The sequence below is a fragment of the Trachurus trachurus genome (assembly GCF_905171665.1).
Source record: "Trachurus trachurus genome assembly, chromosome: 15".
NCBI classification, from domain to species: domain Eukaryota; kingdom Metazoa; phylum Chordata; class Actinopteri; order Carangiformes; family Carangidae; genus Trachurus; species Trachurus trachurus.
This window is the reverse complement of record NC_139906.1, coordinates 23,398,472-23,414,267: the sequence shown is the minus strand read 5'-3', so window position 1 is coordinate 23,414,267 and position 15,796 is coordinate 23,398,472. Positions and strand designations below refer to the sequence as shown.

Below are 15,796 nucleotides of genomic sequence, written 5' to 3'. Positions count from 1 at the left end.
TTTAGCGTATGAGACAGAACATAAAGCTCAGCTGCATGTCAAGTTGCTATGGGCTGTTTGTAAAGCGTCTTCAGTCAGTATGAATTAATTAAAGTAAAAATGTCTAGGGTCCATGTTAGAGGGGATCAGCAGCACTGTACCAAATGCCAGTGTCATCATGAGGTCAGAGGCCTCTGCAACCACATGTTTACTCCTACTGTAACTCCTTACTTCTTATCTTTGTAAGACTGGAAGATTGATCTTACGAGAGACACTTGTTATGGTTAAAACTGATTTGTCCATCTCCAAATGAGAACAATACACAGTTTACGGTGTTAAGCAAATAAAACAAAAACTATAAATAAAAAATAAGTAACTTGACGAGCAAACAAATGACCATTTACAGTCAACAATCACAAATGTTCACACATTCCATTGCTTTCATATAAAGCCACCAAACCTAGTGCCGGCAGACTGCCAACAGCCTTCAGAAATAATGAAGCAAATATGTAAAAAAAATAAATAAATAAATGTCTGACCCATGAAACACGTTTGCATTTCACTTCAGTTCCAAGAAACTACTGTCTGCACATCTCAGAGAGCTGTAATGCATAGCTACTTTTATAAGCATTAAATGAAGTATATAAATTGAAATCATTAGCTACAGATAAGGAGTAAGAAGTGTAGTCACATGCCATCGCAGCAGGGCATAGTGAAGTACGTATTTGCTGGTACTGACCTGGGGCTTTTTCCTCTTGCACAGGAATCTTCCAGACCAGCGGCAGCAGAGACAGCAACAGAGTGAGCAGCTCCTCTCGACAGGTCAGCTCCTGAAAGGACAAAAAAAAAAAACACAGAGAGAGGTTACCTGGAAATCCTCCCTGCCCCTCTCCCTTTGGTCACACTCTGATGTCACATCAGGACACTCCCACCAACACACAACACAATCCTTTGGGATTTTACCATTTTCAACAAAAAGAGAAATCATACACCAAGATCTACTTTTTACCTCAATTAAATTAATGTTAAAAAAATGTCTTTTGAGCACCAGGAGCTAGTAGTCAGTAATTTTATTTCTGTGCATTTAGTTAGTTGGTCTTCTGCGCAAGTGGGACAGAGCAATGTTGCACCTACATGGTAAGTTTACTTCCAAGACCTGGGGGATCTCATGTCTAAGCAGGGCATTCCTCACCGCAGAGAGAACCAACTCCTCCATGTGTTAATTAAAACAATCAACCTGCTGCTTCATGTGTGAATTAAAACAATTATCAACTTACTGGCTGTGCAAGTGACCATCTAAACACACAGTATATTTTTTCCACTGTATAATAAGCTGTGTATTGACAGAGTGCATATAATTAGATATAATCACTACCTAGATCTCCAAAGTATTATCATCAGCTGCTTATATTTATGCATTTATTCATTGTGTTGCTCTGTTAATCATGGATTGATCACCTCTGATACAGAGTGTGAATGAGAAGGTAAATGGCTCTGTCACCTCTTCTGTTTATGAACAACCAATGGCTGCTGGAAATAACAACACTGATGTTTTACTTATAAAAGTAGGTCACCAGTCATGTCGTCTTTTCACCAGATACTTCTGGTTATTTTACTGAATAGTACTTTTACTTCTATTTAATAATAGTTTTAAACATTAGGTTTTTAGTATTTGCCGTATGAATTATTCAGTTGCTGATGTACCCAGAGATGACAGCTGTCTGACATTTAACGCTTGGCCAGTAAAAAAAACAAAAACAAAATAAAGAGAAAGAAACATTTTAAAAACATTTTTAAAAAGTGCTTTGTGGCACAGGAAAGTATTTAACACCACGATGGAACAAAACCAGCACAAAAGTCAAACACGTTTTGTGCGGCACGTGCTTTTTCTATACTGCAAATAAACAAATATTCATGAAGTGCCTGACCCCGATTGTCACTACAAGCCTGACTCCATTCAGGCCACAGCTGACGCACACAACCGACACACACAACTGGAGCTTGTGATAACGCACATGCACATGAATGCATTAAAGTTCTGGAGTGAAAGCTCCAATTAAAAAGAAAAATGATACCAAGTTTGTGTATATGTGTGTGTCAGTGTCCCAATGGCCTCATACTGCTAATTTCAGAGTCACAATGTTATAATATTTCATCCCCTAATGCATTTGTTACTCCATGTCTGAGCATTATGACTACTACGTCCTTAAAGGACACCGTTGGGCATGATAATGACTGAGCTCAGGATCACATCTGGAGCCTTTTGAAAACAGATTGTTAATTGCTTTTTATCAAAAGCTAAACCATGACCGATTAGTTTCTTGCTCAAATTGCATTCTTATGATATCGGTCTACCTTGATGACCTTGACACACTGTGACACTTTTAATTTAGTGGATATTTAGTTTGTTTATTGACTTATGTTGCACTTACTCTAAAGCTCATTTCACATTATTAGTAACAAACCACTTAACACCTCATGAATTTATTACATTGTGCTATGCTATGCAGCTTGCCTCCTGATGACCCAGGGAAAACAAAGAATGAGGCCAAGCCCTGCCTCTCAGAGGTCATTGTTTTCTACTTTGTGCTGGTTTCAAATTGACCTTTTATGTGCAGCACTCGACTGACTTGTCATGTGAAAGCTTCATCCATCACTCTAGATAAGAGCATCTCTGAACTTGTTACTTGACCCCAAAACAGGCACAGATCAGATCAATAAAAAAGCATAGTGGGTGTGCTGCAGCCTGGGCTTTACTTGTAAAGTCTTCAGACCGGTACAATAGAGTGTAGGCAGAGGAGACAGTGGGTTCAGTCAGAGCCCAACAGAGTACTTTGCCCCTCATGGTACAAAACTGTCCACGCCATATGTGTAATATCCACTTTAAAAGAGAGTAACACTGACATACAGTAGTTTGTTCATTGGATGATATAATTCATAATTCATTAAAACATTGAAAACTGTAGTACATAAACGGTTGAAATGGGAGTGCTTATCGGCAACAACATCTTGCACGCAGCAGCAGCAGCAACAACTGAATTTTCGGCAATCAGTCAGGCAATCAAACAACATGTGGGCACTGCAGAGCTCATTTCCTGCTCTGTTCAGCCACCCTGTAAACTGTAGTAACACCAACCACAAAGACAACATTGGCCATGTGGTGGTATAATAAAATGGGTCAAAAGCTTAGGAGTGTCTGGAAACAAAAACGGCAATTCAGTTTCTCTTGTTCAAGTTGGGATTGAAATGTAAGCATCTCCTCGTGAGAAAAAAGTGAATAAAGATCATTAAATTCAGTGGAAAATTGAAAATGTAAAATAAACAGAATCCTCTAGTGAATGACGTCTTGTTTGTAGATAATTATTAAGTATCTCTTCATTGCATAACCTATTTTTACTACTGAGTTTTACTGCTCTGTGGTCATTTAATATCCCTTTAATCTTACCAGCTGACGTCTGTCTGGTGTTTGCATAATTTCTGTTGCTTTTAGTTGTGTTCATTATACTGTATCTGTACAAACTCTGTAATTTCCTTCTGATAAGCAAAGATCAGTTGAAACTGAGGCCACTGTGGCCTCTGTGCAGAAATTTGAATTTGTCATGCCGATATTAAACGGCAGCATGAAAAAGTTAAAGGCATTTAATACAGCAAAAGCAGCTGGCTACAACTCATTGTGAATATTTCTGAATTCAGCTACTGTATCGGCATTTGTAATTTCAGTTCTGTGTTGTGTTACTTCTTTCTTGTGCGACAATGATCCTTTTGTGACCAAACATGAATTGAAATCACAAGAGCTGTAGCTTCTCTCTGTAGTTCATGAGTTCTAGAGGTTAAAAACGGGAAAGTTCTTTGACCTGGTACCACAACTTAAAGGACAATTCCGGGCAAATTCAACTCGGGGCTGTATTTTCCTAACATTTTAGGTCTAAAAGAAGGAATCTTAAGATTTTCAGTTTAATTGCTCCTGTTTTGCGGTAGAATGGGAGCGGATGGAAGTTCTGCTGCTTAGGCTGTTTACATCCCTCAAAGCTAGGGATTGGACGATACACTTAAACTCACAAAACGATGCACTTCGATATGCCAGGGTCACGATACGATATCAAAAAAATACAACCCCGAGTTGAATTTGCCCGGAATTGTCCTTTAAGTGCATATAATCAAAATTGGATTCACATTCGCAAAATCACAATATAAATTCTCTCTCACACACACTGTGCGATTTGGCCTCAAGAGACAGGATGAATGAAGCCAGCTCGTCCTACCTGGTCAATGATGGAGTCCAGGGTGCTGAGTAAGAGGAAGCCCCGTCCACGGACCAGGTACTCGCCCAGTGCCACCATGTGACTCTCCTCTTCATCTTCCTCCCGTGCCTCCGCTCTCTGGGCCACTGCGCTGCATAGTTGATGTACATCAGTCAGGAACTCCCTCGCCAGTGTGTTACTGGCCCCACTCATGTCTGAGCTGTAACAGAAGAACATTGAACACAGTGTGTATCAATACACACACACACACTCAAAATACTTTGTAGGGTTAGGAGTATCCCACATAAGCAGAAATAGAATTGGGCTCATTTTTGCATCCCTGTATGTTTTGTTTTTTTTAATTTATAGTGTAAATGAAAATGTCATTTTCATAGACCTAAAAAGACAAATTGCCCCTTTAAAAATACAAGGAAAACAACACACTTAGTAGCATCTTCCTGTTTAAACTTTAACAGAGACATTCCCTGCCAGTTAAAGTAAGCTAAACAGATTTATGTAAGGTATGCTGGTGTTAATGAATCCTAAGGAGTTCCAGTTAATTCAATCTCTTGGGAGATAAAATCTGTTTAAAAAAAAAAAAAAAAGCATTATCAAAAAGAAAAAAAACAGTAAGAAGCAGATACAGATATAGCACATCTCTTGGTTTCTCTAAATAGTTTTAGTACTCACTTGGTTTGCACAAACAACACATTTGGCCAAAGTTATGCTGAGGTGGTAGTGTGATTGTCTAATATGAGTTATTTCCAAAAAAGCAAAGAAAGTAAAGAAAAAGAAGTTGAGAGAAAAATACACTGAAATTTGTGTGGGATTATCTGTAATAATGGGCAGTGCAAGAAAACAGCGGATTAACCATTCTCTTAGGATCACGTCACTGAAAATAGCTGAATACTGACGTAATGTGAGGTGGGTGAAGCCTAAGACACTGTGAACCAGGTCGTTCTAGCAAAGTCCATCTTAATAAGCAAAGACCAGAGCATTTATTGATCTGATACAGGTTAGCATCAATGCTTACGAACTACACTCATGTAGCTTGAGGGTGACTAAGAAAACTGACCTCTGCTGCAAAGAGCATTCACACACGACTCCAAGCTAGCGTGCTTGTGCCTGCCACTACCACATGTTGCTCTAAGAGTCCCCCACTGTAAGTGTAGCTCTCACCAGGAGACACACCTTGCACGTCTTTCCCGCGACCCCTGAAGACACACTCTCCGTTTACAGGACAATCCCAATAACACAGCTCAATGTGAATTTTGTCAGTATTCATGCCCTAAAGTCGGAGCCGTAACTCATTCCATCAGACCGTAACCAAATTATTTAGTGTTCACTTTTACATGTTTACAGTTCTGTGGTTGAGGTGCTGCTGTGGTCCAGACCAACTCTGGAAGTAGTGAGGTACTGAAGAACTGAGATAACAAGGTCTACATCAGGAATCTCATTTCAAAAGAACAAACATTAATTTCAGAAACCCGTCTCTATAGCATAGGATGATTATCATCTTACCAAATGTTACTGGGCCAAACAGTCTCATTCCAATCATCTTGTGTTTGCTCCAAGCCTGACTGCAGCTCCACTGCCTGTATCTGCATACCTCCTCACACGACTGCTGACTGAATTTTCTGTTCTGCAGCACAAATTCCATTAAATTGGAATTTCAAATGGAAGCTTTCCAGTTTCGCAGGCAGATCAGCGTATCACATGAAAGCATGTGATGTCACATGGCAAGGGGACTGGCCTTGGGAACACTGGCAAGCCCCCAGGGCCCAGTGCGAGACCTCCACAATCAACCATCATTCACAGAAACCGCCTTTGTACTCTCCACTACAACAACCGTTTTGGGATTTTTTTTTTTTTTTTTAATTAACTTGTATCGCCATGAATTCCAAACCCACAATAGTTGATTTGAACTCTATTCTTTTATAATTCCTAATTCTATTCTTGTCGTTCATTAACATCGCGAGGTTTCCAAAACCAGTAAATCTGTCAAAACTAATTCTATAAAAATGTGTATAAAACGATTCACAAACCATGTCATTTTTTGCATTTGATGTTACCTCTTTTATTTATTGCAGTTCTATTCTTAGTTCTAATTGTGACCAAAAGGTTTCCAAAAAATAATTGGCTAAAACGTTATTATAAATGGGATTTTCCAAGACATTTTCACTACACTAAGATCTGACTTTTACTTTTGTAACGCAGTCACTGAGGAGTTTCTACCACATAGATACATACGAAGCGAGTATTACTATTACTATTGAAACAGTGCAGTGAGATACACACTGAAAATGGCCATGCTTAACTGTGACATGGCACTACGAAGTTGGACCATATACTTTGCAAACAAACCTCAGGAATAGTTGAAAACAGAGATGTTTAATTTAATCTAATTTAATGCACAATCATAAAAATCATAAAATGGGCCATTTGTTTCACACGGGAAAAAATTAAAAGAACAATGTAACGTCCCACAGGTCTGATTTTATTTTCACAAATAAAATTAGGTGCATCTGCCACATTATGTTAAAAGATTTCTCTCTATCTCTATGCCTCCTTTTCTTCTCTGTATTGATTTACCTTCGACAAGTACTATTGAGACTTAAATCAAACATGAACGCAAAATATATTCACACAGTATCTGAAATACATCTGATGATACCGAATGTGAATGAAAAACAAATCAAAAGGAGAGCTGGTGTTCTCCAGCCGTAATGAAAAGAATATGGTTACATAAGCAGCAAGCAAAGGTACAATATGGAAGAGGAAGACGGCCTTTGAAGTTGATGGAAGGAGGAGACAGACGCATCTTAAACAAACCAATTGCAGTACTTCATCATCTTAGCCCTTGAAGCCCATATATTATAAAGGCTCATATACACATCTCATATCCTTCAGACATCTCCGAGAACCCTCCAAAGGCCCCTAACAACCTGCACCACAACACTTCAGCACCTAATTTAACTTAAGGTATAAAAAAGTAATGATTCCAAGAAAATTGGTTGGTATAGTTTTTGTTTTATACTGTATGCGTGAAGAACTTTGTCTCACGTAATACGACTTGTAAAGAGTTCATACTGATCACCAAAGTTATAGAGACATTTCCAACCCGGGTTATATTGAAACTTCTTCCTTTTTCCTGAAACAACTAGTATTTGGTGATACTCTGTAACCCCAGTGAAAATTCAGGTTCGCTGTGATAATTCAGCTTTAGTCAGGGTGATAATATGGCTGCCTACTGAATGGAGTCTATTTAGGTCACAGGTCACTGTCAAACAGGTCAGATGCATATCTAAAAGGCTTGGACATGCTATCAAGGAGTCTGTCCACATCCCTGCAAAACTACTGTAGCACATGACCACAATTGTTTTCAACTCTTTAATAAAGCATGTTGAACTGTGGTGAAATGAGGGCTAGGATTAGATATATTAATACAAGGATAGGAACACTACATTCTGTTAAAATTACAGAAATATTGCGCAGAAAGGAAAGTCAACTGTCTTTTATCTGTGAATAAGTCACAGTGGGACTTCACCATACCTGAATCATTTCATCATGGTGCTCTTTAATCAGGTTTGACTAGTTAACAATTAGCCAAGACACAGTTAGGATGAACCTGGACTGAGAGATAAGCTTGGATCAAACTAACCATATTGCACCATAAACATATCAAAGAAGACATAACATTTTCCCTAACGGTAATTAACTCATGACATCAGTGGGTCAATATAGATTAGAAGTCAGTGTTTCCCATACATGGACATGTTGATTTTCTATATACCGTTTTAACTATTTCAAATGGGTCAAAACTGATTTCAGTTCAGTGTAAACTTTCCCTTATCAGATTGATTGTCCTGGCTCCCGAGATATTTGTTCGACATCACATTAAGCAATCGAGCTATTCATACCTTATATACAGCGTTATCAAATAACAACAAAAGCCACCTGGCCAGCTTCAAAGAAAATTGAATTTTGTGGGAAAGACTGCAAGTGTTACCGCCAGCTGCCAGCTTCATCAGACAAAACAAACAAATCACCTCATTAATATTATCACCAGGTTCCCTGTGGTATAAATGTGAAATATTAACAAATAGATCCTTTGCTTTACAAGGAGATAAGACTTTCTTTATAAAAAACAAACAAAAGAAACATGTGCAGGAGGAGGAAAACATCCATTTTAAGAAACACTCATGTACATGTGGAGAAGCCTAACTAAACAGTGATTGTGCTTTCCATAAGATACTACTTTCCATAAAAAGGCCTCTCTTTCCAGCAGAACTCAAACTCCTTTTCCCCTCCGGCCAATTATTATGATGCTCTTCACTCCAACTGAGTTATGTATTCAGTAGAGGCTCTACTGAGCTCAGTGCCTTTTGGTGAGGGACAAAAGCTTCCATTAGAAAGTAAAGGACACTTTCAGCAAGGGAAACATTCAAATATTGCCTGGGTGAGCATGGCCCCTGCTCTTATAAGGGTTCAACTGCGGTGTCTATCAGTGGGGTTCCTGTGTATCCAAGTGCTATAATGGTACCAAGGCAAACATGGTTGATCCACATGATTAACTGCATCAATATACTATGTTTGTTTCTACTGCAAACAATACAGGATTAAGGGTGTGCACACACCAGTTGTATATTTGGAGTGATATTATTCAGTGTGGAGAGGAGTGCCGTGCTGCAGGGCTGCTCGTTCCATTTGTCTAATCAATTTAAATCTGTCACTCAGAACTCCAATGAGCTGTGATGGACATTTGCAAATGGCACCTGGATAAGTACATTAATATATCAATATATTACTTTGATTGAAGCTCTTTGATTGAAACATTTTTCTGAGATTGATGGATGTTCTGTCCAGATGAGATCAGTAAATCAACACTGTTTTTAAAGGTTTTACACAACTGTGGAATTCATAAGCAATGCTAGGTTTAACTTGTATTCATGTTGCTCAATCATTACCATCACTCACACAGTCTTCATGAAATTAAAAGGAAGCTCTAAACAAACGCATTCACAACCTGGTAATTTAAAACAAACTAATTGCAAATGTTTGCAAATCTACAATTTAAAATGACAAATTGTGTGTTGTGCCGAAGGATAGGAGGGTTTGTGGAAAATGACAAAGATTATGTTAAAACCCCATTGCGATCCAACTCCTTCTACATGTTTGCTTAGGGTTTAATTAATGCAGATAAAAGCAGACATTTTAACCAAAACCTCATTGAAACTAATCACTTTTCAGCTGAGGGAACACATAGCTCATGAATGCAAATGCACTCACTTGATGGTAGGTTGTGTGTGTGTGTGTGTGTGTGTGTGTGTGTGTGTGTGTGTGTGTGTGTGTGTGTGTGTGTGTGTGTGTGTGTGTGTGTGTGTGTGTGTGTGTGTGTGACTTATTTACTCTGAACAGAACACAAACAAGAGGTACTTGAGGTGCCTAATGTTCCACGATTTTCCTCATCAGTATGTAAATCTATGCAGCAAGGTATACCAAAAGCTAATGCACCATGATTACATAATGTCTGCAACCCCCATAATAATGGTGGGACATAAAAACGATGAACATAAATCTCCCACTTACCTTTCTTTGGTTAAGACTAAAACAGCTGTGGTTACTAACTAGCTCATGTCACGACTGGCATTAATCTCATTTATCCACTCAGGCTTATGTCACCTCTGTTTGTCCTATAAAAGGTTTAAAAATTGATCAATATTCTTTGATTATGTAAGACAGCAACACACTTAAAATGGAACATTATTCATTGTACTCTTTACCAACTATACCTCCCATAACGTTCTGTTTTGTAATTAAGGTGCTGAGTGAACATAGTTGTTTTGGGCTGGAGTTCATAATAGTTTTCCCCACCCTAAGTGAGACAAAACATCCATTTCAGTACATTTGAGAAGTTGAAATAATAATGAGACCTACCAGAATTTCAGTGCATCTTTCTTGGTGTTGTTTGGATGATGCTGCACATAGTGGAAGAGACAGAGGAAGTTCTCCAGACTCTGAAGGCTGACCTGATAAAAGAGACACACAGGAGGAGCAACATAAATCAAACACAGATTATTACTTACAATTACATGAAGATGAATTGAAATGAATATGCACTACAGAGAAGCATTAGCCTTTCATGTGACGACCCATTATAACATTACTGTCAATGATTTTATGTTTTATAATGTTATACTTGACAGTTAGTCAATTAGAATGTGATGTAACCGCCACTAATGTTATTACATGAAACTATTGCTCCAATATTGATTCATCTGATATAGTGCTAGAAGTCTTTATGCTATCCCTCCTGTCTAGACTACTGAGACAAAAAGCACTGTGACCTGACCAAAAAGATGGCCCAATAAGGTCTTTTGCAGCAGACACCGATCATCTACAAGTGAAATTGGCCGATTCACAGCCAATATTGATCATTTTTTGCCATGCATTGTAGATGGCCTATGTGACACACTCTGTGAAGGTTCCACATGGCTGACATCTTGTTTTGTTATGGTGGCCTGTCACACATGAGTGCAGTAAACAAGGTGGGAGGTGAAACTAAACTAGACGGGGGGTAGCAGTGCTTCTCTCAGCTGCAGACACAAGAATATCAAGTATAGGTGTTTGGTTTTAAGTATCATCAATAATCATGTATTATTAATGAGAAGAAGCTGATAATAATCGGTGGCCCATCAAGTGGGGCATCCCTATTTCAAACGTCTCAAAAATTAAAATGACAAAATAATTTAGTCCCCAGACCACAAGTCATTTATATTTTATCTTTGAACAAACTCCTCAAGCTCATTTTTTAAAATCAGGCCTCATTACTTCCGATAGCCTGGTGGAGAGCATACTGTATTAAATTTTAGGATCACAATCGGCAATGAAAGTCATTAAGAGTCTCTGAATCTGGGGAAGACCATATAAATGAAACCAGCTTTGTCACAGTGCTGTCACAGGCCTGACCACAGACCAAAGCCTCTCTCACCACCAGAGCTGCTGAGACAATCAGCACTTTCTAAACAGTAGCAAGACAGGCCAACTGACCGCTTTTAACGGCATTACTGCTTCCAGGGTAGTGTGTTAATTCTTCCCGGCAGAGGTGTGTGATCTTCTAACAGTCCGACTCCTGCCATCCCTTTCATCCACAGCCCAGCTACCGTTACGTCTCTGCTATTCTGACATCACTGACTGGATTTATTCATGCAACACTGATCCCAGATTGATGTGGCTGTGCTGTGTGTCTGGGTCACAAAGCCAAAGAGTAGACATCTTGCAGTGCCAATCACATTACACACGGGCTGACCTGCAAAGGCAGGTCCTGATGGACAGGATACTGACAGGACGGCGGAAAACGATCAATACATAAAGTTCACTGAATTTGGAGGGTAGGGGAAGAATATAAAGGGAAACTTTCCAGCCTGTAGGTTCACTGTACAACTGAAAATGTATACATCTTTGAAGCAAAGGCAAATTAATTTCAGGTGTCCATACCTGAATAACAACAAGCTTTCAGTCCAGAATCTTAAGGCAAAGATTATCTTAGCCTGTCCTTAAAAAATGTATCAATCACAGCTCTTTATACAATTTATTCTATAAAGACTCTTGTATTTATTCAAAAGCTGGTATATGCCTGACCCACAATGTTGGCTACTTGCGTTCTGCCTAATGTGAGCCGGTTTCAGCTCTTCCTTGATGTTGTTCTCTCTGTGCTTGCATACTGTATACAGAACTTTAATTCAGCCAAATTCCCAACAAAGCTGCTCTTATCTTCCCTTTTCTGTTTCTGTTGTCAGGCAACTGAACAAGCATTAAACCCGGCCCATTACGGCTAACTGTTACCAGCAGTTTATTCATGCCATCTACAAGCTGCTGCAAACAGTCCTGTTTTTTCAGTGTCATTCGACATACACACAGACCGTATACATTTGCTTTATGAGCTTATTCATGTATGGAGAAGTTCATTCATATCAACTGCCAGTCAGCAAGAAGGGACATACCCCCGCAGACCTCTAGCTGATCAAATTTGTCCCAGAATTTGCTACATTTGTTGCTACATAAAGTTACTATGTAGCTTTCATCTCAATCTTGCAATCAAACTGCTTTCAAATACCTAAATATACACTTTCACCCCACCACCAGGACCACACTGTCAGTCCATATATAATCTTAGCATCCACTTTCTCTTGCACCATTTTCATTGTTCTTCATATTTTCTGCATGAAATCAGGATGACAACACTGTTTGCTCGAGATCATTTCGAAAGAGCAATGACCGATGAGGAAGCTCCAACACTACCTGCTGACCAATGGTGTAACTGTATCACTCAGTCAAATGGCCTTTAACTGACCAGTGGTGAAACACATTTACAGTATAGGGCCGGCCCTGCGGTTGAGGTTCAGCCAATGAAGAAAACTAATACCCCCCCCTCCTCCCCCTCACATGAGATGCTACCAAAAAGTGATCTAACACACCCTTAGAAAGTTAGATTTGTTAGAATAAGATGACATTTGGCAGATACATGCGTTTTACTTAACACCTTTAAAAATACATGTGTTATCCATCTCACCATGTGACTGTTCCATGCTGTTCTACTAATTAAGAGTTGGTGGCTGCAATGCCAAAACAAGTGTTGAAAAGGCTGTCAAGAAGAAGACTCCTAACAAACTTAAAATATTAAAAACATTGTCTTTACAGATGTTTTATGAGGAGGGCAATGCATTCAACATAGATGTCAAGGAAACAGAAAATCCAGTTTGGTGAGTAAACAGAACACTGCATGGAGACATAAACTTTGTTTACAAAAAAAGAATAGAAAAAAAGAAAACACAGACTCAGTTACCACTAGGGCTTTGACATCGAACTTCGTTATTCGAATATAATTTGAATATTTAAAAAAAAGTTATATTCAAACAGATATTAGGGCAGCTCTAAATATTCGAACCTGTAATAAGCATTATTTTTGGTAAATGTGTTTGCCTGAAAATGTAATTTTCAATCCAGATTCAAGGCTTTTTTCAGCCTGTTGAAGTTGTGAAACGCCAGCTCATGAGCATTGATCACCTGGGGCTCCTGTACTGATGACGTTATCAAGTCGTTAGCGCCTGACGCCTGTTCACACTTCTACACTGATAAACAATGGCGCAGCAAAAGGCTGCGAGTGCGACCATAGATAGCCTATATACAAACCACAGAGGGAGAAGTTGAAATATACACAGTGTTTCCTCTACATTCATTTAGGAGTGGCGGGCCGTTTTTTTTTTTTTTTAATTGTTGCAAATACACCACCGCTGCATGTCTTCCTTTCAAAATATTTATCATTATTAAATATTCAAATATATTCGAATGTTAATATTAATAAACAAATATAATTTTTTGGGGCAAATGTCAAAGCCCTAGTTACCACCCAGGTTTACAGGCAACCTGGATCTGTAGTAGTCACCAAAGATCACAATGTTTTAATACACATGTGCTAGTTGCATCCCAGTATTAGTTTGCACCCTTGGATTCCCCACAAAAAGCAGTGGTAGAATAACTTCATAGAAATTTAATTTGGATACAGTAAAATCTTTGTGCAACAGACAGAGTTATGTCAGAGTGACACGACACCACAGCGAATCATTCAGCAGCACTGACACACACTCCGACAAAGATCCAGCTATGGAATCTATTAGCATAACATACACAGAATCAGAGAGTGACAAAAATAGAAACAGAGTTATATAAATCAACACTTTAAGAGTAAATGTCGCTTCATTTAATTAACATGTGTTTATTGTGTGCATTTCCTGTTCATAGCTTACATGCACTAAAACAGCAAAGACCACTATGTAGGTTTGTGAAACTGATTTTCTCACTCCCCCGTGAGTGAAACTTTCAAATCAGTTATTCAGGTGTCTGAGCCTCTGGTGCTAACTGTCATGGTAGGACAGGCAAACCCAAGACTGATGAGTCAACTTCCTTCCTCCCTTCCTTTCCGAGACATAACACTCAACACAAGCTTTGTTTTTATGTTTCTTGTTATCACTATGAATGGACTTGAAAATGAGATGTAACTAGCGATTATGCATTCCTGGTTTGTCATGGGGCTACAAGACTCTGTCAAGCTTCCTGATAATGTTATGCTCCAGGTGATGAAGATGCAGAGTTGACCACACTCACCGGGGTCAAAGAGGGGCAGAGAGGATGACACTTCAACAGCTGAGGCAAAAACTCACCAAAGCAGAGAGGGGATGGGTGGGTGGGAGTCACTGCATACCAGGGGGCTGGACAACATCACACACAGGAGACGGGGAAAAGGAAGAAAAAGAAATGCATGGCTTATGAGAGACAGGAGAGGACAGGGGTAAAACATGAAAGCTGACAATAACATAAAGGTGAAAGAAACAAGTGTAGCAACAGTTGAGAGCAAAGATAAATAGGAGGAAGTTACTGGCAGGAAATCAAAGCCTCAAGATTGCCAAAACTGTTATTAGCTTAATAAATAAGCCCTAGAGCTGTGGTCGAGCTGTGCACTCAGTTTATTAAAATTATAATCTACCAAAATTAGTATCTAGAAGAACAAAAAAAACTTGGGTTGTCCTTGTGTTATCAGTGTACCTGTTGTGGCTGGATTTCTCATATGGGACAGAGAAACCGAGTGGTTCACGATAACACTAATTTCCCGGCAACGGGGTTGTTTTTTCCTCCGAGGCTTTAATCCAATATTACAATGCACTCGGCACAAACCAGCTGGGGTGATTTGATAATGGAGAGACTGCCAATACTGATTAATGCAGCTTAGGAGGGAAATCAAGAGTTCACAAAGCTCAGAGAACACAGTTCTGTAAACAAAAAGAAAGCTTTGACCTCTCCTCTGCATTGATGAACTTCTCTGTTTGTTCAGTTGTCATGTGGATGTACAAAGGCAATCTGGGTGGTTTGCACATGCAGAAGCAGATTTCACTTTTTGACACTCATATGTTGAGTCGTATGTTACAATTTGTTGACAGTAGTGTTGTTCATAATTAGACAGTGTGAAATGAATTTTGACCAATTAATTCCAACAGACTGTTAAAATATCCCGGGACATCGGTAACCTCTCTGAGTCGAAGCCGGTAGACAAGCTGTTTGCTGTGTTGAGGACTGAGGTAGGCCTGACCTGTTTTACTTTGGGGTCTGAAAACCATGACAGTGACCTCCCGTATTGTTAACCTGTTGGCTGTTTCTGATCACCAGGGCCGTTGTATAGGGGAGAAAGGTGATGCTAATTCTAGGGGCCCAGCGCCCAGTGGGGCCCACAAAAAACCCCAGTAGTCTAATCTTTGTATGACTGAATTATTCTGCATAAGACCCTGACCAATGCTGCATTAGCATTAAAACAAAGTAGGCTAAATAAAAAAAAAACACATACGTCTAAGAAAAAAAGTGGAAAAGTCAGGGTCCCACTTTAGTATTCTTTCAGGGGCCCCAGAATTCCTAGCAACGGCCCTGCTGATCACTATCATCACTGATGGTCAGCTCAGAGCAGAGGAGGAGGTTTTGTTACACTGCTCATGGTCATAATGGACAACGCTTTAGGATTCAATTTGTTC

At 39.3% G+C, this 15,796-nt stretch overlaps 1 protein-coding gene across 5 annotated transcripts in view; it reads right to left on the bottom strand.

Moving 5' to 3' along the window:
• The window catches only part of lyst (lysosomal trafficking regulator), a 61,143-nt gene that overhangs the window by 39,017 nt on the left and 6,330 nt on the right, over positions 1-15,796 (bottom strand). For 3 of the 5 annotated variants that reach the window (XM_083987834.1, XM_083987835.1, XM_083987836.1), the window contains exons 1-5: positions 14,823-14,941; positions 14,385-14,488; positions 10,158-10,249; positions 4,242-4,440; positions 719-809 (exon numbers count right to left, since the gene is read on the bottom strand). In XM_083987834.1, the coding sequence (XP_083843960.1) occupies positions 719-809; positions 4,242-4,440; positions 10,158-10,249; positions 14,385-14,488; positions 14,823-14,844 (508 nt within the window). In that variant the 5' untranslated portion in view covers positions 14,845-14,941. Of the gene's footprint in view, positions 1-718; positions 810-4,241; positions 4,441-10,157; positions 10,250-14,384; positions 14,489-14,822; positions 14,942-15,796 lie in introns of those variants that run through there. The other 2 variants (XM_083987838.1, XM_083987837.1) reach the window with 2 other exon arrangements.